The sequence below is a fragment of the Quercus robur genome, chromosome 3 (genome assembly GCF_932294415.1).
Source record: "Quercus robur chromosome 3, dhQueRobu3.1, whole genome shotgun sequence".
NCBI classification, from domain to species: domain Eukaryota; kingdom Viridiplantae; phylum Streptophyta; class Magnoliopsida; order Fagales; family Fagaceae; genus Quercus; species Quercus robur.
In genome coordinates this window covers 59301244-59329063 of record NC_065536.1, presented here as the reverse complement: position 1 = coordinate 59329063, position 27820 = coordinate 59301244, and the positions used below count along the sequence as shown (strand labels likewise).

Sequence of the window (27820 nt, the reverse complement as noted above, 5' to 3'; positions counted from 1 at the left end):
TAGACTTCTTATAAAAATAAAAAATGCTCTAGACTTCTCTAATTCTTTAATGCTTTATTATAAAATAAAGTTAATTGTTATTTGTTTGTGGTCAGAAGCTGGCAAGTTATATGAATGGCTGACTAATTACAATAAATAGTGCACAGGTATACCTTCTTATTTAAACAATGCTGCTCAAGTTCCTAAAACTATTTAAAATCCATTGTTAAAATTAATGAGGGAATTGGAGGGGTGCTTACTTAGTCACTAAGGATCTCTTATTAAAAATAAGTTTAAGTTAATGCACCTCAAAATTTTATTTTCTTTTTCATAAGGGACACTCAGCTTTGATATTGATTTTACATAAGGCCCCATTCAGAGGGAGAAAAAAGGGATTAAACATATGGCATAATAACTCAATCGTGCAATAGTAAGTTATGACTTATGAATGACTTTGAGTTATTGCTTACATTGTTTTTAAATAATTGAATTGGTTTTAGCATTTTTTTATTCCTCTAGAAAACTAAAATTATGGTTAACTATATGTGCCCTGGCAAGTCCAATAAAAGCCAGCATTTTATCACAAAAAAACAAAGGGCAGCATTTTCTAGTACACTTTTCAAAATTCATAAGTTGAATTTAGCTAAAATCATAATTAAATTTGTGTTTGGATAAGTTAAAATCTGGCTTACTTTGACAGCCAATTAATGTATAATTTATTTTTTTTCAAAATACTTACAATTGTTTTTTCATTTAAACCATAAAATGAATCCATTGCTATTGAAAATGAAGATAATTCTTTTCCTAAAATCCAATTTGCGTTTGCGTAACTAAAGCAAATAAACAAATATATTTTGAATGAATTGAAATTAAAAAGAACACTTATCCCAAAGAAATATAAGAAAGTACACATTTGTTTTAAGTATGGGAAAGAAAACTTCGAATTTTGGTGAAATCATACCCACTTAAGCTGCATGTATCTAGGCACCAAATAATGCTATAAATACCCAAAAAAAAAACATTTTTTTTTATTAAATTAAGTTAACAAAGTTTTTATTAATTTTGATCTAAATTTTACTTATGACTAACAATTTCTCGGTCAAACCGTTATAAAATTTGTTATGTCCAGATAATTAGGTCAAATCTCCTTGTAGTCAATGAATTACAAAAGCGCGTAAATACGTTATTATTATGAGTTATGATCACAAAAATTCAAACTCTTCGTTAGCCAAATTACGTGTTGCTCTAATACTAATCCCCCTAAAATTCAAACGCGTTTTAATAAAATCCATTCCACACTCCTATTAATAACCAAAAAGAAAAAAAAAAATCCGAACCCAGAAAAAAGAAAAACCCAAAAAATTGAAAAAGAAAAAGATAGGAACAAAGAACAAAGAACAAAGAACAAAGAAAGAAAACTATTCCTTCCTTTACCATACCAGCGGTTTCACCAATGGGACTTTTTCCGCATAAAAGAAAACTCACGCAGAGAGAGAGAGAGAGGAAAAACTAAAAAGACAGAAAGGGACAGTTCAGAGTTAAGAGAGTCTCTCTAGGCTAGTAAAAATCCCATATAAATACGCAATAAATTTCTCTCTCTCTTTCAAAGAGAAAAAAAAAAACATAGTTCCCACTTTTCTCTCTCTCTTTATCTTTCACAGGGAAAGCAAAACCGCGTATTGATTTTTTGTTACAAATGTACAACAAAGAAGAAGAAGAAGCAGAAAGAAATTTATTATAGCCTCACACTTCATTATACCCAATCTCCAAAACCCATCTCTTTCTTATTCTTCTTCTTCTTCAAGAACCCACAAAGAAAACAAAAAAAAAAAAAAAAAAAAAACCCAGTAATGCTTCCTTTCAGATTAAGCGTCGTCGTTTTGTTTCTTCTCGTGTCGGCTCTTTTGCCGCCGTTTTGTCTCTGTATACGGTCGTTTCGCGGAGATGGGCTTGGGCTTGATGGGTTGTCGCGGTTTGCCGAAGCGCCGGACTACCGTAACGGAAAGGAGTGCCCGCTGATGAAGAACAAGGAGTCCTACGTGTCCTCGTGCGACGCGTCGTTTATCCACATAGCGATGACGCTGGACTCGGAGTACCTACGTGGGTCCATGGCGGCGGTTCACTCGGTCCTGCGACACGCGTCGTGTCCCGAGCACGTGTTCTTCCACTTCGTGTCGGCCGAGTTCGACCCGGCGAGTCCCCGTGTCCTGACCCAACTCGTCCGATCCACGTTCCCTTCCCTCAACTTCAAGGTCTACATCTTCCGGGAAGACACGGTGATAAACCTAATCTCCTCCTCGATCCGACAGGCCCTCGAGAACCCGCTGAACTACGCCCGTAACTACCTCGGAGACATTCTCGATTCCTGCGTTGACCGCGTGATTTACCTCGACTCCGACGTGGTCGTGGTCGACGACATCGTCAAGCTCTGGGAGACCAACCTGACCTCGACGCGTGTCATCGGGGCCCCCGAGTACTGCCACGCGAATTTCACCAAGTACTTCACGGACCCGTTCTGGTCCGACCCGCTTCTTTCCCGGGTATTCTCGACCCGAAACCCGTGCTACTTCAACACCGGGGTTATGGTCATGGATTTGGTGAAGTGGAGAGAAGGGAACTACAGGAAGAGAATTGAGAACTGGATGGAAGTGCAGAGAAAGAAGAGGATCTATGAGCTGGGTTCGTTGCCACCGTTTTTGTTGGTCTTCGCGGGACACGTGGAGCCCATACACCATAGATGGAACCAACATGGGCTCGGCGGCGACAATGTACGAGGTAGTTGTAGGTCGTTGCATCCTGGTCCGGTTAGTTTGTTACATTGGAGTGGGAAAGGGAAGCCATGGGTGAGACTTGATGTCAAGAAGCCCTGCGAGGTTGACAGGCTTTGGGAGCCGTACGATCTTTTCATTCACGGTAAAGATCGTCAACGACTCGGGTCGGGTTCTGGGTCATCTACTACTACGACGTTGGCTGGGTATTCGGGCTATTTTTTATGATTATTCTTTGTTTCTATTTTTTGTTACATTGTTGAAAGATTCTTTCATACTTTGTACATAGATTGATTTTTAATAGAGAAGGGTTTGGTGGGGTTTTTTTTTTTTAAAATTTTTTTCTTGGTTTAATTCTTGATTTTAATTCATGGGGGTTCCAATTCTTTGGAACAATTTTTGGTGGATTGATTTCTTTCAATGTGTTGTAATGGACTATTATCAGTATTATGGGACTGTGGAAAGATTATAGAGGAGAAGAAAAATTGAGAAATGACAGTCGGAGTTTGTTCTTTTTTATTTGTTGTTTTGTTGTATCATTCAAAATTTTCAATTATGTGTTAAATTTACTGTGATGGTTGAATAGTTCTGAACTTTTGTGATATTTTTTGTTTGCCCAATGACGTATGGACAAAGCTTTGAGTTGCTGTGTTGTCTACTTTTCCCACTTCTACTTAAAAGACAAAAGAAGAGAGAAAAGGAAAAGCTGGGTCAATCACTTTTACAGGTTATGATTGAATTTGATCACAGGTTCGCAGTGATTCAAGGTAAAAAATATAATGGGAAAGTTGAGCAGGAGAAATGAGAAGCTATTGAATTCTGCTAGCTAAAAACTATTCCTGTAAGAGCATCTTCACTATATTAGATAAATTTTTTTAAGGTACGAAGAATGAGCAGTAATTTTTATTTTTGTTAGTTATTTACTTTTTTTAAAATACGAATTCTGACATATTTTTTATCTCATTTAAATTTTATTTTTTTATTTATTATTATTTTTTTAACTACACATCTTCTAATATTTTTTTATTAAATATTTGATTATTATAATAGAAAAAAAACATTTGAAGAACGAAGGGTAGGTTTCATCATACTTGATGAACTATTTTTTCATGAGTCAAAAAATTCCAGGTATTGAGAGTATATTGGAGGTCTCTTTTGTGGGTTTATATTCTATAGGAGAGAGGATTTTGTATTTAGCTCTTATATTAGATACTCTAAGGTGTGTTTGTTTCATGGGGGCTCAGAGAGCCTGACACGTAGCTCTTCTTTGTATTTTTTAATTTGTTTTTTGAACAGCCTTGGATTCTTCCAGGGCTTTAATGCTTTTGCGAAACTTTCTTTGTTTTTTTCCAGGTCAATTAAGTCTATGACGTTTATTTCTTTGAATTTCGGTGGTAATTCCATGTTTGTTCCTTTCAAGTTCCTAATGAGTGACAACTTTGTTTTAATACGTGTCATGCCATATGGTAAAAATCGAAGCTGAATACTGGTCAGGTTTCATTTTCAACCTTTTTTTTTTTTTTTATTACCTTTAATATGAAGACAAAAATAAAGAAAACAGAAGAGAAATATTCCCGTCATATTCATAGGTGCTCATAGAATTCTATCCAGTCGACAAAGATTTTAAGCATTCATATTTCATTTTGCTTCACTAACTTTCCAAGTGGACGAGCTCAATTCAATATCCCCTTATTACCTTTTCAAGATGTCACTGTTTTAGAGAGATTAATATAAGATAAAACAACATTTGGTGCAATAATAAGTCTGCCCATCTTGAGGGTTAATGTTTATATTATTATTATTATTTTTAATTTGGTCGCTTACTCACATGGGATTTACCTGATCAAGTTTTTAATGGGGGCCATTTGCCATTGGTCACATGCCCAACAGTTCATTTAACTAAACATTACTAAAAAAACATAATAATAGGCATGACCCGTATAACAAGATCTGGAAATTTATGATTAAGATTTACCAGAATTTTTTTTTTCTAGTTGAAGATTTACCAGAATTTATTATGAAGATTGCGTTCTTTGAAATGTGGAGAGACCTTTCAATTTTATAAACTACGCCAAGTGTTTGGTGAAATTACTTGGTCTATAGATGATGCTTTGCTTTCTAGACACATCTCCTTTGCCAGCAAAACCAAAACCCAAAAGCCCTCACTGCCATGAATTTTTTTGCTACAAAATGCAATGCATTCAATTCCATCCATTTTGACTTCATTTATTGTCATACTTTCATATTCATGAATCATGAAAGTATTACATAAAAAAATAGGATCACAAATTCACAGGTTCTCAATATGGTTCAAGCAAAAAAAAAAAAAAAAAATGAAAGGATTACAATATGGTCGTTGAGTAGTCTATTTTACATGAAAAAAAGAGAGGTTATCAATGCCACCAGCACAAGCAAGCATACATTCCAAGAATAAATAATTGTGAGCAAACCCTTTATTCCAAAAAGTAAGTATAATCACCCTCCAAGGTTTCTTCGAATCCTGGTGACATCTTGGTTGGTAATTTTGAACGCATTCTTCAATACCTCATCAGGAATATCAGGAATTGATTTGAATGCGGCAATTGATGCTAATTGAGTCCCTGGTTTTTGGCTACTGAACCCAGACACCAATAGGACCGGGACCCTTGAGTCTTGATTGTAGAGAAAATGGAGCAGACCCTTTGGGAACACAAACAAGTCACCGGGCCGCAATGTTTGTTGATAGAGACGATTAGAGGTGTCCACAAAGCCCACTAGAAGTTGGCCTTTGAGGCAAATGGTTACTTCCGAGGCCCGTGGGTGTGAATGTGGCGGGACGGAGCCTTTCGGCACTATGTCAATTCGGGACATGGTCATGCCCAAGGTGTTGAGCCCAGGTAAATCGACGGTGTTGATCGTTCTGACATTGAACCCAAATTGGCTGGTGTTAGAGCTAGCGGGCTTGGACAGAACTGATGTGGTGAAATGGAAAGGTTTTGCTTTGTTTGGGTCAATGCATGGTACACCATTGATGAAGAGTGGGCTTTGGTTATCTGCAATGCAATAATCTTGAAGCGGATCGGGATCGGGTGTGGCCTGGCCCAATAAAAGAGCTAGGCAGAAGAATATTTTGAGCAAAAGGGACCAATTGGTTTCCATTGAAATGAAACAAGAAAACATTCAGCTTTGGGGGATATGATTTTTAACCAGCACAAGAGTATTAAGCTATATATATACCAAATGTTGAAGAGTGATGTTTAGTGAAAAGTTTATGGTAGGGAAATGTTTGAGTAGCTTAAGAGCATTAGAGAAGAAAAATGCAAGGCAAGTTAAGAGTATTTGATTTGGGAAGTAAAAGCCCACACAAGTTGATGATGTTGATTGGTTAAGGATAATTCATGGAAATATGGTATTGTTTTTTTAATTTTTATATTTTGTGGTCTAATTCGCTTCTATAACTCCAATTAGTTGCTTGGGCTAGGCCCATATGATTGCGACCCTTCCACCAATGCCCTAGGATCTTGGTTAGCATAACCTCCTTTGTATTGGTCATCTTTTGAGTCCATTTTGGTAGGGAAGGAAAAGTGAGTTGAAGAAAAAATGGAAGAACTAGGACGAGGTTTGGTTGGGACAAGCTAAAACATGCATGGAATGGAAGTGAGGCTATCAAGCAAGTTGTTTTTGCTTACGGACAGATTGATATTTTTCTTTAATTTGTAGACTAAGTAAAACTTGACTTGGGTCTCGTGTATTGGATCCATTGGGATGAAGACACATGGCTAAAAGTAAACACATCGAGATAGATTCCATGTATAATACTAATGGATTCAATGCAAGTGAATACCTATTGCAAGTTTTTCCCAAAAAAGTAATGGTTATCGTCTATCTAAGCTACCATTTTTAATGTATCTAAAGTGAAATGAAAAGAATAAAGAAAATATACTGTATAGGTGATTTGACAATTTTATTCATTAATTTTGTTCTAAAATATTTAAATACAAAAATTTATTAAGAATTTACTACATAAAACTTTTTTTTTTTGGTGTGTCTTCTGTAAAACTCTTACAATACAAAATATTAATCTCTTCTTCTTCTTCATTTTTTTTTTTTTTTTTTTTTAAAAATTTTAAATCTCATATATTTTTTCTTCTTCCTATCAAATAATAAGGCCTTTATGCAGTGACTAGGTAGGAGCACATCCACAATTAATACATTGTCGTTTTCTTCAGTTAGGATATCTTTTTTACAATAATATTGACATGTCGTTTTGTCTAAACATTTCAATAGTAGGGGTCCAGACAGGGCCTTAGTAGGCTTGATAATTTATTTGAGAGACATGTAACTTTTACACACCTCCACAAACACCCTCTACTACACTGCTTTTTCTAAAGTGGGCCTTCCTTACCATCTAATTATTATTTATTTTTAAAGTTTTAAACTATTTTCATGGCTGGTCTGATAAATGTCTAGTGGTTTTTCAAAGTCAAGTCTCACTCTGAAGCCCTAAATAAGAAATCTGAAGAGTATGAATGAAAATTGGTTACATAGAAAATTGTTAAAAAAATGGTTGTGATGTCTTAATTTATTCAATGCTTCAACTTTTGATTTGTTGAACCACCATTATTGACCCAACTAAATCTTAATGTCCTCATTAAAAGATTTGGTAGTGTAAAGTGTAAACACTATCTTTTCTCTTTTTGTTACCAAAAGGTTTAGCTTTTCATCAAACTAGAAATAGTACCTTATTATTAGTCTTGATTCTATTAATGTTCACCTAAAAAGGAAATCTAGCAGTACCAGTTTTCAGCTTAGATAAGTTTCAAATGCTTATCCTTAAAAACAATCAAAAATAAATAAATAAATAAAAATCTGCAACTAGTATCATCATAATGGGTTATCTGAAACTCTGATCTCTATCTCTTTTTTTCAAACAGTTTGGTTGTTGTTGTTGATTGGACCTATCATTTAGGACCTTCCAGAAGTCCCAGAAGCAGACAAGGTTGTCATTACCGGAAAAGGTTGTAGTGATAATTGTGTCATTGAAAAAATAGAATAAAAAAACCAGAAATGTAGGACACAACACATGGACACGTCATATTTTCTTTGTTACACTTCACTGCTTAACAGTTTTTTACAGAGTCTTCTTTTTTTTGTCTCCATAGTCCATGAGTCCATAGTGATTTTGCTTACTCTTTGGTCTTTCAGCGAGATCTAGTGAATAGATTGAATGTTCCAAGCTATGGCATATTCAGTTTTGTGTTTTTTTGCGGTAGCTCATTGGTAATTCAACCCTGACACTGAGATAGATGGGTGAATCAATAGCAGATGTTTCTAGGGTTGAAGATAAGGTAGTAGACTAGTAGTACACCTAATTTGTCTTTAAATCTCTAAGAAGTGACCCATCTGTTTTAATTTATTGTTCTTTCCCTGTTTGTTTTATTTGTTTTTATGGCTTGTTGATTGGTTAACTATCTGTAATTAGCTAAATTTCCCAACTTTTTGTTGTTGTTTTGAGTTGTCATTGTGTGCTTTAGCTTGAAAATATGATTGGGTTTTGGTGTTTTTTCTGTTTTATGCACAGATGGGAGAGACAATCACAGCTGCCTCAAAACCTGGTATGGATGCGTCTGTTTCTTTTGGTAGGTTTGATAATGATTCACTGTCTTGGGAGAAATGGTCAGCTTTCTCCTCCAATAAGTACTTAGAAGAAGTTGAGAAGTGTGCAACACCTGGATCAGTAGCTAAAAAAGCAGCCTACTTCGATGCCCATTACAAGAAGATTGCTGCTCGCAAAGCTGAGGTAATGGATCAAGATAACCGGATTGAAAATGATCAGTTGAGGCCAGAGAATCTAAATGTTACAGATCTGACTAGTAATGATAGTGGTGCTGGTTCTGAATTCAATGCATCTAATAGCTACGGTTCCACAGAAGAAGTTGTTAAGCAAGAAACCAACCTGGTCAGTGAGGTGATTAGGGCCCATGCGGATGATCTGAAGGAGGACACTCCAATCAGAATAGAAGATCAAAGGTCATTAGCTGAGGGAGTGAAAGAAGAAAATGGTGGCTCAGTAGATAGCCCCAGGTCAAGCAAACCAGAACTGACCCATTTAGTACAAGAAGAAGAAGAAGAAGACACTGCTGTGGTTGAGTTTCAAGACATAAAGGAAGTTTCTGTCGCTGTTGTGGTAAAAGAAGAAGAAGTAGAAAAAAAAGCTGCTTTGCTTGAATCTAGAGACATAAAGGAAGTTCTGCACAATTTGAATGCTAAGATAGGAAATGATCCAAAAGTTAAGGAGCAAAAGGCGAAGTTGGACCATCCAAAGGAATCTAAGAAGGTGAAATGATTTATTTCTTTAACTAATTGATCTTTTTGTCAAACTTTAAATGCTTATAAACTTTGGTTTTTGTTTTGCATCTGGTGGCTCATAGTTTTCTTGATTTCGCTTGTACAGGTTACTCCATTGAAGAAGGAGAGAAATGTGGCAAGGCTAAATAAGAAACCAGCATCACCTGTAACTAAAGCATCACATATTAGCACTCCTAAAGTGTCAAAGGCTGCACCAACCTCCACAGCATTATCTGCATCAAGATCTTCAACAAAGAAGGGAAATGATTCATCTTTACCAACGAGGAAAAATCCTTCTATTGTTGAAAGTAAGAAAGTTGCTCCTAAATCCCTGCACATTTCCTTTAGCTTGGGTCCTACAAATTCTGATCAAGCTTCGCTTACAACGAATCGAAAATCCTTAATTATGGAGGAAATGGGGGACAAGGACATTGTCAAACGAGCATTCAAGTCATTTCAAAAGAATTACAACCAACCGAAATCTTCCGGTGATGAGAGATCTCCAGTACCTAAACAGGTTTATCACATTACAACCATTGCCGAAAAGAAGAAACCTTTTTACTTACCATAAAAAGAAGAAACCTTTAAGCAACTACTCTGTCTTTACTGATAAAAAGTTGAAATTGGCTTATGTAGAATCAGGTTTTCATTTTGTGGAACTTTCTTTTTTTGAATAGGTGGCTACAAAGGGGACAGAACCAATGGTTTCCACTTCTATGACTCCACAAAAAGAGAATGGAGGGTAATGTTTTGGCTCCACACTATTTGCCATTGCATACTGCTGTGCATGTAATCATGTAATGTAGTTTATTTTGGCTTAAATCCATGTGATACTTGAATTTTAATACTGTTTGGTTCTATATGTTTACTATCACTATGTCATAGTTAATTAGTTTTTAATTTGAACCGATCATTTTATCTAATCTAAACAAAAACAGAACAAGGAGGGTAGTGCAAGTGGATAGGGGGTGAGATCCGAACAGTTTCTCATATTTTATATGTGATTGTTAGTGTCCAATTATATTGATTGTCCAGTCTTAACTGTAGGTGCCACCACTTCCTCACCAAAACAAGGAGATTCAATTCTATCCATTTTTGTCTTTTAATTCAATTATCTCAATGTCCTCACTCTAATTAGCTCCTTTCTATCAAAATTTTGTTTCTAGTCTGTCCAACATTGATCTACATGCAGCACGGCTTTTGTTCATATCAATGGACATAAATTTCCTTTTAACAAAGGTCTAAATGAACTAAGCATAATGTGAAAAATAATTTATCTGATTGACCAATCCATTCCAATTCAATAAAGAAACAATTCTGAAAGAATGCTATTGAATGCCTCTAACCTGCTGTTATGTAAATCACCCAATTATAGTCCCCTGATTTGTTTTGCATTAATGAAATTATTAGGGCTGCTCAATTAATTTTTGAAATCTTTGATCCACTATTATGGAAAGTTCAATATTGCATTGCTGTGTTGGAGTAGGTCACTCAAAGCAGGCGGTGCAGATAAAAGAAGTGTTAAGGCGGCCCCTTCTTCTTTTGGCTTGAAAAGTGATGAAAGGGCAGAAAAAAGAAAGGAGGTACCCATTAAAACCAACATGATCCCCCCCCTGCCCCCAAAGAAAATCTCTATTATGCAGGCACATAATTTCATTTGATATCTTGATGAAGTTTCAATATTGTCTTCTACTGACCTCATATTTGGTTATTTTTAGTTTTTAAAGAAATTGGAGGAAAAGTCTAACGCTAAAGAGGTAGAGAAGACACACCTTCAATCAAAATCAAAGGTACACTTACTTTAATAGTTCTCTTTAAAAAGGGCATGTCGTTCCCTTTTCATCATAGATTGTTCTATAGCTGCACATTCTCATAATGAATAATACAGTTTCAAAGATGTCCTCAAACAATACCGTCTTTAGTTCATCAGAAGATTACTTTATTCAGTCTACACAAATGGCATGTCTGAACTCCCTATGCTTGACACAGGAGCAAAAAGAGGCAGAAATCAGAAAGTTAAGACAGAGTCTTAACTTCAAAGCTACACCCATGCCAGGCTTTTATCGGGGACCAAAAATGTCAAAAAGCACTTCAGATAAGGTATATCACATCTCTGTGTCCTTCCTTGTTCAATTGCAATCTGTTAGAAAGAATGATCTAAATAGGGGATACCATGTATAGTTACATAATGTACAACTTAACTCTTAACTCTTAAGGCAGCTTACACAATATGTTTTGCTGAGACTAAAGTGGTGAGGTCCATGGCTGTCCTGCTTTGCTGTTAAAATTATTCTGTCAAGCTGGCATCACATTAAGTGGGCCACAATCACCGTGATGATTTCTCACTGTTTGTGACAACTTTTTGCATTATTTTGTCTAAAAGATTGGTGCATTTGTTAAGGATCTAGAGGCATGGGAGTATATATGGGTTAATAACCATGTCAATCCTTTGGCAGCATCACCCATCTGGCCTTCTTAGAAGTGTTCCTTGATTCATAGTAGCAGCATTCATAGAACCATTGAAGAATTGCTTCTAGCTTTCACTTAAAATTTTGCTTTTGGCTACGTTATTAATATTCAAGATAGAAATAAGTTCCATTTTTCCCCCTTCTAAACTCAAAACAAGTGACATTTGAGACAAGATAAGGCCCCATGTTTTGTCTTCCCCATTTTGGGAGAGGCCAAAATGGTTTATTTGGAAGATAATGTTTATGTTAGGAGCCCAAAGCACCGTTGTTTTAGCCTTTTCACCCCCTTTGTTATTCCTACAGGAAACGCACTACTTATTGTCTTTTACTGAATGAGTTCCCAAGCCTAATCAACCAGCTTTTGGTTCCCTGGCATTTATATCAACAAGTCAAGAGTTTTCCATATTTTCAGCTAATTAAGAACAAGGTTATAGTAATACTGAAGAGCTTCATAAATCATTAACTATAAGAGGGGGTTTGAGAGGGTTTTTATTTTGTGTTTGGGGGAAGACAAAATTGCATATGCACCATGAGAACTTCTCTCTGTTTAATGAGTTAAAGCTACATTCGTGAAGTTATTAATGGAGTAGTTAATTTTTCCTCCCATGGAATTTAATTCTGTAGTAATATAAATCCAATTATGCAGGAAGTTTCTAAGAATGAGACTCATCGGTGAACCATGTTCTTTGTTTGGGACTCATGCATCATCTTGTAAGAAACATATCTGGTTTGGAGGATAATCCTTTTGTAGAAGAAGAAGATACAAATGAAGGAATTGCTTCTCCACGGGACTTGTGCCATAATACATTATTCAGCCAAAAGCAAATAGTCACTGATGAGGCGCAGACTGCATATCTGAATGGCTAGAAGAGAACCCATATTAATAATGTGTAGGAGATATGGAAGAGGTTGGGGCTCTGCTAGATTACATGGCAAATTGTTACCCTTAGTCTCAAACCAAATATAGATAAAGCAAACAAAAAGGTATATAAATTGTTGGACAGTTAGAATTAATTTAATTCTTGTGGTTGGTTGCCATTCTATATTTGTTCTGGCACTTGGTTATTTTGTTGAAAGCTGAAAGTTGAAACTATGATGTCTGTTTCTAATAATAATCTGGCCTAGGTGAACCATTATGGTTTGATTAAGATTTTATATTGTGGAGTGACCAAACCTTTTATTGAATTTCTCAATGTTATTTTATTTTTCGTCTTTAGAATAAATTTTTCATTTTAGTGGGAATCAAAGGCATAAGCAATTGAGTTATTCAAATTCCTATAAACCAAGAAATATTAATAAAGAAAAGAAATTTACGAGTTTTTGATGCTTAGTTGGGAAGCACAAAAAGTAAGAATATAATGAATCAACTCCCTTGAGCAGAGATTGTCCATTCCAACTTCCATCATGCCCTCAAATTCTATCACATGAGCTCCCACAGCCCAGGAGGGTTTAATGTTTGTTTGCAAGTTTCCTCAACATTATCCATGAGGGTTTTGTACCCTCCACAGATTTCCATACTTGTGAATGATTGCAGGAGCCTACTTTATAGAGCATGGTGAGCTAAGGTTCGCCATGTACATCAGGAAGCTAACTCTTGCACAGAGTGATTGGCAACCAAAGGCAGAGACCTATCACAGTCCAAGTGTGTTTGTTTTGATCCTCCCACCTTTTTGTGTGCTCAACTTTTGTAAGATGTCATACAGTGGACATCCATGTATTATGTATAAACTTTTGATGTACTGTATTAATATGTGAATTTTAATATAGCTTAAAAGAAAGAAAAAAGAAAAAAAGAAAAAAAGAGAGAGTTAAGCACAGGACCTGCCAGTGAAATTTTTTTCATAAAAATCCCACTATTTCCCTCTCTTTAATGGTTTAACAGGTTTCTTGCTTGTATCTATATTTAAAGCACACCGGCATTAATGTTGTTAGTGTATCATGAATACAAATCTTCTGTCACATTTTTTGTTATAAATATCACATTTAACAAATGTTGATATTCTTGATTAACTAAAAAATCAAAAGAATATTTATTGTGTTTCTATTTTAGTCCAATCATTGATTCTTATAAGTCAACTTTAGTGTGTTTGTACCGTCACATTTTTTTGTATTCTTATTATGAATATCACATTTAGTAAATGTTGATATTCTTGATTGACTAAAATCAAAAGAATATCTATTTTCTTTCTATTTTAGTCCAATCAAGTGATTCTCATAAATCAATATTAGCGTATGTTTGTAACAAAGGAAGATGAGAATAGAGGGGAAAGTAGTTAGAATTAGTAGTTACAAACATAGGGCAAATAATCTGTAAAACAATAATCACTGAAGAACTTTCTGTTGTGGATGTAAGCCATCAAGCTAAACCACATAAATCCTTGATTCTGCTCTATTTTTCTCTCTAAATCATTTCATTTTCTACCATTTATTTTAAATGACAACTTGATGTAGAGTTTCCTGTTATTTTCTTTCTAACGTATATAGGCATATGGAGATTAATTTACCTGGACCCTGGTGCTCCTAAAGGATTTGAGCTGTAGATAGCTCTTTGATATGGACTCTTGCATGACTCAATCTCTACACAGATGTCATTGCTTCTCAATGACCACCAATGTCATTGAAATAAAATACTTGTTGGAGACCCAGGGAATGTGGGAAGTGGTAGGTTTATTTATTTATGTTTTTGGGGGTCAGTTCAAAGATCAATGGTTTGAAGGTTTTTTTTAGATCAGTGGAGTTGGCTACCAATGTAGTTGCTGAGAAATGGACGGTTGTGATTGGCCTCTAGTTAGCCTTACATTTTTGGTTACTGAATTTTAAAAGTTGAGCTGGATGAAGAGATAGTCCATTTGCTAGAGAAATCCCACCTCATCCAACAGTCTTTTTTTTTTTTTTTTTTGCTTTTGAACATCCAAAGAGTCCTTTGAGTCTCATTCCTTGGTGATTGTAGGTTGTTGATTAGTTAACTCAATCAAGTTTCATCATTCCTTCCAAGAGTCTAAATGTTATACGTATGATAATTTTGGGAAATTCATGATAAAAATAGTATTATTCCTGGGAATGTTATGAACCAACCATAACTTATGGAATCTAATGGGAATGTGACTAATGAATCAAACGCTGTAATTTTATAGTTCTAGGACGTAATTTCATGGATCAAATATTCTAGAAATTAAGATCCTAAAAACGATCCTTGTTAATTCTTAGCTTTTAATGAATGACACTTTTACCAAATAAGTAAATAACAACAGCAAGAATGTACAATCTATCTATATTGTATGTAAGTACTGCATTTTGAGTCAAGTGGTACAAAGAGAAACTAGACTTACACTAGTGCTATACAACCATAGGTTCTGTAAAATTATCTCCATGCAACTCTGCTCGTTTCCTAATTTTCTCTTTTAGTACATTACACTTTTAGTAGTCTTTAAAGTTTCCCTGATCTTCATTACATCTCTTAATGTTTTGAGTTCATAAAACCTCTAGCCTTCCAGCTGTGACTGAAGGATTTAGAAAACAATTTGATGCAGTAAAAGATGAATCAGTTCTACTGAAAAAATAAAAAGAATTAGGCTATTCATTTCACAATTCATATCATTTGATTTGAATTACATCTATATACAACGAAATCCTGCTACTATACCTATACCCCAAAAAAAAAAAAAAATCCTTTACTGATGAAGGCCTAATTTAAAAATCATCTAATTCACTAGAACTGCCTCTTGACTTCTCAGACATGAAATTTTCAGGCAAGTTTGGGAACCTCACTGAGATCCTTGAATGTGGCGATGATGGTCCCACAGTAGTTGCTGACTTCTTCTTCTGCAGGTTTCTAGCAATTTCAATGCATGCCATATCTACCATATCAAGAAAATTTTTAACTATAACAAATAGTAGAAGTGGGGGTGCTCCTTTGTCCTTTGAAGCTCCTGATTGATAATATTCTGTTGTTTTCTGTACAAGCTTCATTACCATTGTTTGTTCCTCTCTCAGCACCTTTAGTTCTTCCTCAGCTGCTTCAAGAAAACCTTTCATCTCTCTTACAAACCCTCCTCCACTTCTATCATTGCCACATTGGGACAAAAGTGCTTTAATTTCTGCTGTATGGGCTGTGAGAGCCGAGATTGTGCCAGCAAAGGTGTCGTAATCTATACTGGCTGCTTTCTTTACATTAGAGAACTCGGAACTGAGGCCACCTACCATTGGTAATCCCAGAATTTTAAATTCCTTCTCTCTTTCCTCCTTCAGTGTTAAACTCTCAGAATTTGAGCTGGTACTGCTGGTGCTGCTATGGCTGCTACTACGACTCATGTTACGACCCATGCTACGATCCCTATTCAGAACACACCGTTTTCCCTCAGACCGGATTACTTCTTCCACAACAAAATGGAGTAAAGTAGTTTTTCCATCTATGCTTTTAACATCAGAGAGCTTCCGAAGAGCATTAAGGTTGAAGGCTTCAGCATTCCCTCGGGTAGTACCTGCATTCATACGATTGCCAGCCTTGAGGATTGCCTCTAGAAGTTTCATAAACAGCCCTCGTGTTCTAAGTTCCTTGCAACCCAATTCAAGTGTTTGTATAGATTCCTTCAGGTTTAGAATCTCTGAGTCATAATTCAATCTGAAAAGCATAGCATTAAGACGAGTAAAACTTGATGGAACAGCTTTCAGGAGGCGGTAAAGGAAGGATTCAGCAGCAGCCAGTCTTCTGGGGTCTCCATCAAATTCTAGAATTTTTGATTGTTCTTCCTCAGTTGGGGCAACTCTGGCCAGCTTTTCAATAGCATCTGCATTTAGGCCTTGGCCCTCAGTAAGCGCATCAAGAAATTCTTCTTGAGAAATGGCCAGAGATTTCACAACAATTGCAATGTTTTGAGACTTTTTAGGATCAAGGATAACCACTTGTGAGCTTCCATCCGTTGAATTATTGTTTCGTTGAGGCGAGTTCCGGCTGGTGGCAACATAGCCAAAGAGGGCTTCCATAAGATCTCCATCAAACCTGAAAGTTCCAAATCGAAACCATTAAGAATCAGCAAAAAAACCAACCAAAGATTATTGTGTGTGTGTGTATATATATAACATAACTCATCTGAAATCCAGAAATGCAAATTACAATTACCTAAAAGAACCACCATCAATTTTGTCCCACACCATGGAATGATCTGTGTTGGTGTTCACCTTATCCCAATGCAAAGGCTTCATCTTGACATGGCCATTTCCTGTCCCAGATGAAGACTCTCCTGATTTACTGTGACCCGGCTTGGCATTAGGAGCCGGGGGCACGTTAGATGATGATTTCAAACCACCTGCCTTAAGTGGTGGCGGTGGTGGCGGTGCAAGATTCTTATTCGCTAGGATTGGTGGAGGAGGCGGAGGAGGAGGCCGTGCAGGGCTTTTTGCATATAGGGGAAGCGGTTTAGGTGAGGATGGTGGGGAAGGAGATGGGGGTGGAGTTGATATTTGAATCAAATCTTCTGGCTTTGCATCATCCTTGATTCCAAACACAACAGGACGAGGATAAGAAGGACTAAATTGATCTGAATCATCATCCGAATCGTTTACTTCTTCTACAAGTATGACCTGGGAAGTTGAAGACTTTCCTCGGAGAAGAGGAACTTCTTGTATAGGTTCAGACTTTCTTTGTCGACGTTCATTTATTTCTACCCCTTCTTCTTGTTCCTCATTCCTTGAATTATGTAATGCGTCTTTCTTGAAACTTTTCTTGGAGCTTTTCCCTTCAAGTTTCCTCCAATAAAGCACATCCAAACCATCTTCATCCACAATGTAACCTTTAAGACTCCCATCCAAATCTTTCACTTCATTGCCTGCCCCTGCTGCAGGCTGCTGACCATGATCCAAATTAGCACTAATATCTTCCTCTCTTTCGCGCTTTTCCGCGACGCGCCTTTGGATTATAAAGAAGAGAAGCACAGACAGAGCCAGAGTCCCGGCTGCCGTGATAGCTACAGCCCTCACAATCTTATTTCTTGTGGATGATGAGTTTTGTGGTGGTGGCGTCGGTGATGTCGGAAGTGATGGCAATGGAGGGGGAGGAGCGCTTGATGGGGTGGTGGGAAAACCTGGTTGTGGGGAAGGAGATAGATCATATGGAAAGAAAGTTTCAATGTTTTGTGGAGAACCGTATTGGCAATGAGAGAATGGAATGAACAAAAACACAGAGAAGAAAACTAGGATTGAAAATGGCTGAAGATATATCACAGCCATGAAGTTAATTGATAGAATTGGAAGAGATTCATAGAACTGAATGTCGTTCTATTTTTCTGTATTTGGAGCTTTATCATTTGTCGTGTACAAATTTTTTTTTTTTATATATTTATGTGTTTGATATATTACTACTTTGGTTGAGGCTGACAATTTCAAAGAAAGAATGGGTTGTGTTAGTTATATTTGTTCCATTCCGGGTTTTCTTTTCCCGGGCTTTTGTATTTGGCAATGACCAAAATAACACTTTGTGCTAAGAATAAGATAATATGTAATATATACTATATAATATATATATATATATATATATGCACTTTGGTTTTCACTAAAAAAATTATTATCTAATTTATGTAAGACAAAGGAGGTGGATGGGGTGGTTTATACTTTGTCAAACATATGATGGTGCCAGAGTGTTAAGTGTACATCATAACTTTTGATAATGTAAATTATGTGTAATGTTGCTTTGTCAAGAAGAAATTATTAGTATAAGAAAACACAATAATGACAGCTATGCAAGTGCGTGAGTCAGCTTCCTAATCAGCATAAGAAAACAAAGTAATAAACCACCAAGTGATGTCACATTTGCATGAATGTCAGCATTTTATTGATTTGGATGATCAATGAGAACCACTTCTACAGTCCTCTGTGGATCTAATAATTTTTTTGTTAAGAAAATAAGTCAAATCATATATTTTTGGCGGATGAGTTAAATTAATTACACCAAACTGTTTGGAAACTTTTTGATGTAATAAGTTGAGATTTGTGAATAATTACCTTTATATGGATCAACTATTAGTGTCATTTACCATTACACCATTTGGACGAGTTGGTGCCAGACTTGAGGGAGCAAGGGAGGGAAAGAATTCCAGCTGTGGTATAATATATTTAGTATAACTATGTGGGCATTTCTATTCATATATTTAGTATTACCATGTGCTTATTTTTATCCATCTAGAAAAAAAAAAAAAAAACTATTTTTTCTCCAAAAAAAAAAAAAAAACTATTAATATCACTTTTATTTTTTATCAACTGACAGCGTGTCACCTAATAAGTTGCCAAAAAAAAAAAATGGTATATTGTAGTCGTGTCTAGATTTAACTTTTTATTATATTTTTCTTTATTCATTTTTTTCAAAATTGATGTTAAACAAAAGCAATCCAAATCCATCTTGATAAGAAATATGAAAAGAAATATGATGTAGTTCTTTTTTATTGGTCATGTTAACCGGTAACCTTAGGGAAAATGTTGATAAACTAATTCAGAAAAGTCTTGATACTACTTTTATAAAATATAGAAAAAGCTATCAAAATAGTAATTATTTTCTTTAATTTTTCATAAAAAATTTCTTAAAACAGTTCCTAAATCAATGATCTCAAGATATTCGTTATCATTTACTATAGTTTATAGGGTTGGCTTACCTCTAGCACTTTTTTAATTGAACATTTTTTTTTTAATGAAAAACTGTCATATCACCTACTAACTAAATAAAAGGTGGAGATTAAAACTCGCAACTAGATCAAATCTTAAGTTATAAAGGTGTGGCTTAACCTTTTCCATTCTTCATAAGCTAGAGTCAGAAGGAAGACTTCTTCCTCCAAATTTTCACACCTTAATAAGAATCCCTTTATGTGAAGTACTTCTTCTTTCATAAGGAAAAGTCAGAACGAAGACTTCCTCAAAATTGTCACACCTTAACAAGAATCCCTGTATGTGAAGTAGTTATTCTTTCAAATGCAAAAGTCAGAACGAAGACTTCATCAGTTTTGTTTATTAGGTAATGATTAGTTGAAAGTTCTTCTCCTTTTCATGGTCTTATCAAATGAGTTAATGAATGCACAAAATAATCCATCAAAAATCCACTTTCTTGTCGGCGCCCATAAAAGTCTTTACCAAAAAATGGACACCTGTTCTTCTCTTCTGGGGCTCTAGAATTTATAAGTCTTTATTCTTTATTTAATGCCATAGAGAATGGTTGCTCACCAAATTGTTTTGTAAATCAGTTTAGGCTAAACAGACAAATTTATGTATATTTGGATACCACTTATTTAATTTTTTACTTAAAATTTATTGTTAAAATTGTATTAAAGTATATTAAAATTAAACAATTTTAGTTTTTTATTGAAAACTTTTTGTTAAAATATACTTGTATTTTGAAAAAGTGAGAAAAAAATTATAAAATTATAAAAAATTGTACATAGAAACTAAAAGCTAAAATGCTATATTATATACTAACGGGTCAATTCTCTTATACATTTATAAACTAGTGGGTCAATTCTCATACATTTTTGGATGCCAAACCTCTAATGAGAACAGCGAAGCAAGACTCCATCAAACAGTGTGATGTAGTGGTTGACAGAAACTACTCTCAGATCAGGTCATGGTTTGTGGCCCCTTCTCATAAATAACTTGGTCAAATAGTGTGTTTTTGTCGTGCACTTTGCCTAGTAAATCTTGGTGGCTGAGAACTTTCTATTGCAATTCTACCTTCACGATTATCTGTTGTTTACTTCCCTGTCAGTCGGTGGATGGATGGGGACATCCCACTTTCCCAGTTTCCCACTGGTTATTTCCTTAATTTTTTTTCACCTGGGCGATTCACGCGTTATGTGAGACGCTAGATTCATATATCTGTTGACTGTGCATCATATACTTTGTCAACAGAAATACGCAAATGATATATAATTTTAATTTCACATAAGATAGCATGTAGTATTTTAAAAAGTTTTTAACTGTCACTAATTTAAAGTAATAAATGTATTATTGGTAATCGCTATTTCTCTAATTGTTGTGTTAATATCATATATCATATATATTATTGTAATTAAAAAAATAGATATTATAGGTCCTAGTTGTATCAAGTAGCTATCTACTTTTTGCACCAAATCGTTTGACCCTTTTTTTTTTTTTTTTTTTTGGCTACTAGTTGATGATGCTAAAGATCGTCAGTAAACCACACAGTTCTCACGTGCTCTAGACAAAATTTATACAATAAAAAATAAGAAAAATCCTACAGAGAGTACCAGTGTGATACCGGCCAAAGACTCTCCGAATGCTAAGTTAGAGAACTTTCGCAATTCTAGAGTGCCAGAGCTGGGGTAAATTATGCGTATCTTGTTTTCTAAGGGATCTGGGTTTTTATAGTAGAGTGGAACCGACCTTCGTTTCTTGCTTAGGAAGATGTTTCCTTATGAGAAAGATCCTCAAAGCCATGTAGATGCCACGTGGCCTCGATATCAACTCTCTTGTGTCTGTCCATCCAAAATCCATCCTTAATCGAGGATCCACCCATCTCATTTATTTTCCGTTCGGTATATTGATTAGTCATCTTGCCCCTTTTGTTTTGATTATTTATTATCTCAGTACCGTCGCCTGTGGCAAGCTTTAGTGAATGAACCTGTCTTCTTTAATTTTATCCTCTTCACTAGTAAATATGGTTTTCGGAGGTTTTTTATTACCTGACGTGTAGTCCCCTATCTATACTCAGCAGGTAATTACTAAGAAGAAATCCCTAGGTTGACTCCAAGATATTGACTAATGAGATATGATTATATTATCATTGCATCAAGTAACTACCATTTATTAAATATTTGTGTAAATTGCATAATTCCCCTAGCATTATTTATATTATATTTTTTATGACCAATTTTTTTCTATTAAAAATAATGCTAGATTATTAAAAATATATAATATAAATAAAAAATTGGTCATTTTGCCTATTCCAAGTGACTGCCATTTTTTTAATAATCTAGCATTATTTTTTAATAGGAAAAAATTAGGTCATTAGGCTTATACCATGCGGCTCAATAAAACTATTAACAAATAGTATGGCATAATTTTAGCCATACATGATACAACGCATTATAAGTACATAAAAATTATTAACATAATTTACTTTATTGCTTTGTTTGTTTTAACAATAATATTTTTTTAGAAGATGAGTCATTCTTCAAAAAGTATTTTATATAAAATTATCTCATTTTCCTATGTTTGGTAGCAACCTTAGATGAGTTGAAAAATAATATTCTAACTTCCATTATTTAGTTTACTTTGAGATAGAGTTGTTTTCCCAAAAAAAAATTAGAAAAAAACAATCTCTAAAAATAAGCTATATCTTTTTTGTTGATCAAAGATAATTTTCATTTGGCTTATTTTTTTGATGCTACCAAATACTAAAAAACATGGAAACTTATTTTTAAACAAAATTTTTCACCGAAACAAAAAAAGCGTAAGTGAAAGTCAATTATCAAAGTTAAGAAATATTAAAAACTTATTCAATTAAAACACAATTATCAAAAAGTTTCATGAAATTTTAAAAGAGTTTCACTATTTATTTTAAATTATTTCGTAATCTACTTAGTTTAATAAAAATTTGATCTTATACAGTATATTTTTCACCTTGTAACCTGAAAGTCATTTTACTTTTTAGTTTCATTATCTATTTCTTATATAATTTCAATTATATATTATTGAAATATTATTTGAGCTTCTTTAATTAATATGTGCATGAATTACAGAGTCATAGACTCATAGTATTGGTATCATAAATAAAGAGCAACCAAAGTAGATAGCTCAAGAGGGTGTGTGTTGACTATTTTCTGAAATGTTGACGGAATACATGAATTTTTTTATTCTTTTGAAACCAAAAGCAAACTTCATTGAATATTATTTGAGCTTCTTTAATTAATATGTGCATGAATTACAGAGTCATAGTATTGGTATAATAAATAAAGAGCAACCAAAGTAGATGGCTCAAGACAAGAGGGTGTGTGTTGACTATTTTCTGAAATGTTGACGGAATATATGAATTTTTCTTTTTTTTGGAAACCAAAAGCAAACTTCATTGAATATCATGAAGAGTCAAGATACAACGCTAGAAGCCCAACCCACTCAAAGCTTATAAGATATGGGCCTATTTGACGATTGTCCACACATGCTCAGTCTCATCCATAGTACATACCATATTTATAGTAAAATATGGTATCTGTATCATACAGAAAATATATTGACATATATAATTTGGTATTTTCAAGAAAAATATGTTTTGAATATTAAGCAGAAAAATACAATAATGGAAAAAATAATGGTACTTGTACAAATACAATAAGTTTATTTTTTTTTAAATGCACCATATACGAATTCATTTGTCATATACTTTATTTATTTTTTAGATATATATACAATAATCATTGTGTTATGTTTAATTGAAGATTCTCAACCATTTATATTGAAATGAAATAATCTACTTAATAAAAAAAAATTAATTCAATAGTATAAAAGGGTAAGTGGACTGTGCAAAATAACGATTTCAATACAAAAATTATGCGCGTGTAAAATTGTGTGCAATAGGTAGTGAGAAATAAACATTGTCTTCTTTGTAATTATAATAGAAAGGAGGATGGTAATTGTTGACAGCTTTTGTGTTTAACATATATGACTTTCCAAAAAAAAAAAAAAAACATATATGACTTTGAATATAATATAATAATATTATGATGGCTATAGCCTATAGGCAGCAAGGTTTTGGCAGCTTATTTTATTTTATTATAGTTTTTTTTTTTTTTTGGAGGATGATCACATATGTTCAATCTGTTATGGATGCATGGCTACCACATTAATGGATTAACATGACTTTGGCCGATTATTTTAGATTTATTTTAGACCGCAAATGGATTGACATCACTTATCAACTTTATTTAAATTTTTATCTTATTGTTTTATATTTGTATTTGAAACGCGATTGTTATGTTAGCTTCTTTTATTATTATTATTATTATATATTAGAAAGAAACAAACTAAGCTCAAATACACACTTAATTATACTCTTTTACCAAGTTCAAACACATTACGTTAGCTAAATATCATGACAACTAAATTTTCCAAAAAAAAAAAAAAAAACGCATTTATTCCCATGTCTTTGGAAACCAAACGAGAAACTATAGTCTCCTTATTTGTTATGTATGTAAGCAAAATATTATTGTAACATACGTGTATAAACTAACTACGGCATATACCCACTTTTTTTTTTTTTTTGGGGAGAGGGTGAAAAGAGCATGAATTAAAGATCAAATAGAAATAACACAAAATCTAGGATACATAATACCCCAAGCTCAGCTAAGAGTTGTAAACAAATTATAGGGAGTAGGATTTGAATACATGAAAAAACTCAAAAAGGGTCACTAATAAAATTTCCTTCTTTGACCAAAAGGTTTGCGCAATAACTCCCTTTGTAGTGGGTGACGGTGTATTGGATTTGGATAAGAGCTTCATCAAAAAGCTCGAGGAGGGACCTGCAATTAAAAATAAGAGCACTACAAGGGTGAGAAGTTTCAATCAGGGCATTTTGATAACATATAATGTCAACAACAACTCTAGCATCAATCTTTACAATGAGCTTTTGAATATTTAGACTAACATCTTATTTTTTGGGGGAGGTTTTTGAAACATGCACTTTTAGACTAATCCACACCTCTACATGCTCGGGTATGTCTGGAAGATCAGATTTTGTTAAGAGGATACACCATGCATTATAAATACAGTCTGTATTGAATATTAATGCACACTATAATGTGTGTGTGTGTTTTTTAAATAGTAATGAAATGAAGACATTGGTTTTTCCCTCCAAAAAAAAAATAAAAAATAAAAAATAAAATCCACACCTCCACTAAGCAAAAGTTCTTTATAATCCCTCAAAGAAAATTAATATAAGGTTTTACATTTCCACTGGCACTTTCAACCTCACCTATGACTAAGAGGCTATGACACTGACAACAAAATTGCATCCTTTCTCGAAATTGATATGCCTTTAGAAGTTAGAACTCAGTTACTGGCCATACTAAGGTGCAATATTCTAACGAGGGTTATGTTAATAGGAGTACTTATAGCAACTCTAAATAAATCATATCATATTATATTATATTATATTATATTATATTATATATATAATAAAAGTTGGGCTTAGACGCCATGATTGCGCCACGTGGTTTCACCAAATTGCAGAAATTTTATTAAATTTTTAGATTTTTAAAGAACTAAAAAGGAATAGTATCCTACCAGGATTCTAATACATTCTTATCATCAAATAAAATTAGATTAACATTATTTTTTTTATTTGTTAAGATATATTTCTTAAATTAAGGGATAATATTTAACACACAAAAATTTAATTTAGATAATATATATCATCTAATTAACATTATTTTTTTATTTGTTAGGATATATTTCTTAAATTAAGGGATAATATTTAACATACAAAAATTTAATTTAGATAATATTTATCATCTAAATTTTCAAAATTTTAATTCTACTCTAATTAAAAGTCTATTTTAAACAATTTCTAAATTTGAATCTCATCCCACGTTTTTGTTGTTTCTAATTTCCTCAAGTTGCAACTTAAATTTTAGCTGATGCTGCACTTTGCATCCTCAAATACTAAAATAGCTAATGCCACTGAAAGTCTATATAGTCTTTGTTTTTCTTTGAGTTGTATAAAAAACGAGTCACGAGGTCAAAATTGCAATACTTCAAATTTTCTAGAATAAAGAAAGAAAGTTTGAGACAAAGGAGATTGTCACTGAAAAATAATAAAAAATTTTCTAAATTTAAATCTCATCTCACTGTTCATTGTTCACGTTTTTTACTATTAAAGGATAACAAAAATCCAAATTTTTTAAGAGATGATTAATATAAATCTATCCCAAGAAATAGTATATATCTCAATTAATTTGATAATCTTTATCTATGCCAAAAAACAGTATATATCTCTATTAATTTGATAATTTCTACGTTGATGACATTTTAAACAAAAAAAAAAAAAAAAATCTATCAAAATAAGAAGTTTGAGAAACAGCCTCCAAAGGGACACAAAAAGGTTGACTTGAAGAAGCTTTCATACAAGGAAAGGAAGGACAAATTGATTGAGAGATTGAATGCTTTTAACTCTATAGCCGATGATGATGAGGATGATGAGTGAAAATAATGTTGGATTCAGTGCTTAATATTTGTTGATTATCTATTATACATTTTGTTTTTTTGTCAACGCAACTAAGAACCTAGCCGTGTTTTTCTTTTTCTTTTTTTTAAATTTGTCATTTTTGTAGGTTGTCTTTCATCATCTAGATGTTTAACTAGATATGAATTTTTGCATCATTTATATATATATAAAAATATCAACCACATTCTCTTTCTCTCTTTTTATTTTTATTTTTATTAGCATTATATTGATTCTTCATCTCAAAGATGAGGCTTCCATTGCTACTATGGACAGGTACGTATCTCATGCAAGCATATATGAACTTAAATTGCCTTTATTTTGAATCCTCTATTATTTTGCTAGATGTGATTAGGCTCAATAGTATATGCTTCATTATTTTTCTAGATCATTTAAATACACTAAAACTAAGTTAATAGGATTTATTTTATATAATTTATCAAACAAAATAAAATAAATTTTGTCAAGTATGATTTATTCATGTTGTTCCCTTTTTAGTTTTTATTTTTATTTTGAATATCAGCATTTATTTATGTAAAGTGCGCATAGAATTATGTATTCATTTGCAACATTAATTAATATTTTTTTTGCTAATTATTAGTATAATTTTCTATTCCCAACAAATTCTTCATTAATCTTTTTATATTTTTGGTTTTAAATAGCAAAATTTTGGACCATCATTATAAAATAGTTTTTTTTCCTTGCGATTATGGAACTTATTTAACTAAAGTAGTAAAATCAAAGTGGAAATGATAGCTCTTTATAGAAAAAAAATTTATTTTAAAGCATGGTATTAAATGGTCATAGACTCATATGCAATTTTACAATCTATATGGTTCAAATTTTTTTTTTTTTTTTAACTCGGTTTAATTTTTTTCTTGATTTTGTTTTCCAGGTTTGTCATAAAAGATTCCAACCATCTTAAGAAAGGTCTGTAATCTATATGTAGAGCTTTGCAATTTTTTATTTATTTACACGTAGTGTCTCTCTTACAATTCAAACTATTCATTTTCTTTTTGTTTCTCAAATAAATTTTGTATTATATGAATTTATGTATAAAATTGTGCAAAGTACAGGAAGCAAAAATTATGATAGATTCTATAATTAGAACAAATTAAAGGTTATTATTCTTCGAATAGTTCTATCTTTTAAAAGTGGTCAATTTTTATAATACTATGTCTAAAGATTTTAATAAAGAACAATGACGAAGGAGAATAAGGATACTCTAAAAACATAGTGTACAAATAAGTATTCAAAGATTTTCCAAAGGAAAAAAAATACTTCTGATATTTTTTAATCATTGATATTATTTTTAACAGTACTTCAAGTCACTAACAAATTAGCACTTATTTTGTTATAATAATTATTAAAATATATAATTATTTATACATATATTTTATAAGTTTTTTCATAAAATTGTGCAACGCACGGGCTTATAACTAGTTATATTAGAAAGTTTTAACACTATTTTTATAGAAAATATACAAAATTTTTCAAAAAAATTAATTATTGTTTCATTTTTTTATAAAATATTTCTAAAAATAGTTTTTAAATCAATGCTTTTAGAGTATTGATTAACAACTTAACATTTCCCTTCCTAATAAATATTGAAACTCTCTTCAAAAGGTTTTTTTTTTTTTTTTTTTTTCTTTTTTTCTTTTTTGCTGAACTTCAAAAGGTTTCTTTCGTAATATACCATTTCCATCTTTTTAATGTACCAAGAAAGACAGTATTATAATGATAGTATGAATTTGATTGGAGGGTGTAAACTTTCAGGCCTACAGTCTTATCATTTGAAAAATATTGGGCCTAAACCCATTGGTTTAAAAGGGCATACTAACCTCACGCCCAATTTAGGTACCCTATTACCATGAATAAGAGTCTAGAATTGCTTATCAGCCTCTCGTCTCAATGTTAAGAATTGATCCCTACTAGGATGGCAAAGTAAGCCTAAACCCATTTGTCTACCCAAATTCACTTACTCTAATTGAATCCAAACACACCTAATTATTAGTTAGGTTAAATGGATATCAACCCAATTAGACTCAGTGATTATTGGGTTTTAACTA

The 27820-nt window shown here is 33.2% G+C and overlaps 4 protein-coding genes across 5 annotated transcripts; 2 read left to right on the top strand and 2 right to left on the bottom strand.

The window, feature by feature from the left end:
• Nucleotides 1-1575: 1575 nt before the first annotated feature.
• LOC126718622 (probable galacturonosyltransferase-like 9) lies at nucleotides 1576-3266 on the top strand. The gene has a single exon (XM_050420925.1). The coding sequence runs from the start codon at nucleotides 1830-1832 to the stop codon at nucleotides 2973-2975; it is 1146 nt and encodes a 381-aa protein (XP_050276882.1). The 5' UTR covers nucleotides 1576-1829; the 3' UTR covers nucleotides 2976-3266.
• Nucleotides 3267-4943: 1677 nt separating this feature from the next.
• LOC126718621 (germin-like protein subfamily 1 member 1) lies at nucleotides 4944-5941 on the bottom strand. The gene has a single exon (XM_050420924.1). It carries the CDS (start codon nucleotides 5904-5906, stop codon nucleotides 5223-5225), a length of 684 nt encoding a protein of 227 aa, XP_050276881.1. The 5' UTR covers nucleotides 5907-5941; the 3' UTR covers nucleotides 4944-5222.
• Nucleotides 5942-7597: 1656 nt separating this feature from the next.
• Nucleotides 7598-12727, top strand: LOC126718620 (protein WVD2-like 7). 2 transcript variants are annotated; one of them, XM_050420922.1, is made up of 8 exons: nucleotides 7598-7744; nucleotides 8308-9063; nucleotides 9181-9591; nucleotides 9752-9816; nucleotides 10561-10657; nucleotides 10793-10864; nucleotides 11064-11174; nucleotides 12189-12727. In XM_050420922.1, exons 2-8 carry the CDS (start codon nucleotides 8308-8310, stop codon nucleotides 12216-12218), a joined length of 1542 nt encoding a protein of 513 aa, XP_050276879.1. In that variant the 5' UTR covers nucleotides 7598-7744; the 3' UTR covers nucleotides 12219-12727. The 2 variants fall into 2 exon arrangements, with proteins under 2 accessions (XP_050276879.1, XP_050276878.1); XM_050420921.1 differs by lacking the exon at nucleotides 7598-7744 and adding an exon at nucleotides 7799-8074.
• A 2376-nt stretch (nucleotides 12728-15103) lies between these two features.
• LOC126718619 (formin-like protein 4) lies at nucleotides 15104-17952 on the bottom strand. Its single transcript, XM_050420920.1, has 2 exons — nucleotides 16662-17952; nucleotides 15104-16541 (listed from the first exon to the last, which is right to left on the bottom strand). The coding sequence occupies exons 1-2, from the start codon at nucleotides 17765-17767 to the stop codon at nucleotides 15233-15235; spliced, it is 2415 nt and encodes an 804-aa protein (XP_050276877.1). The 5' UTR covers nucleotides 17768-17952; the 3' UTR covers nucleotides 15104-15232.
• Between the last annotated feature and the right edge of the window lie 9868 nt (nucleotides 17953-27820).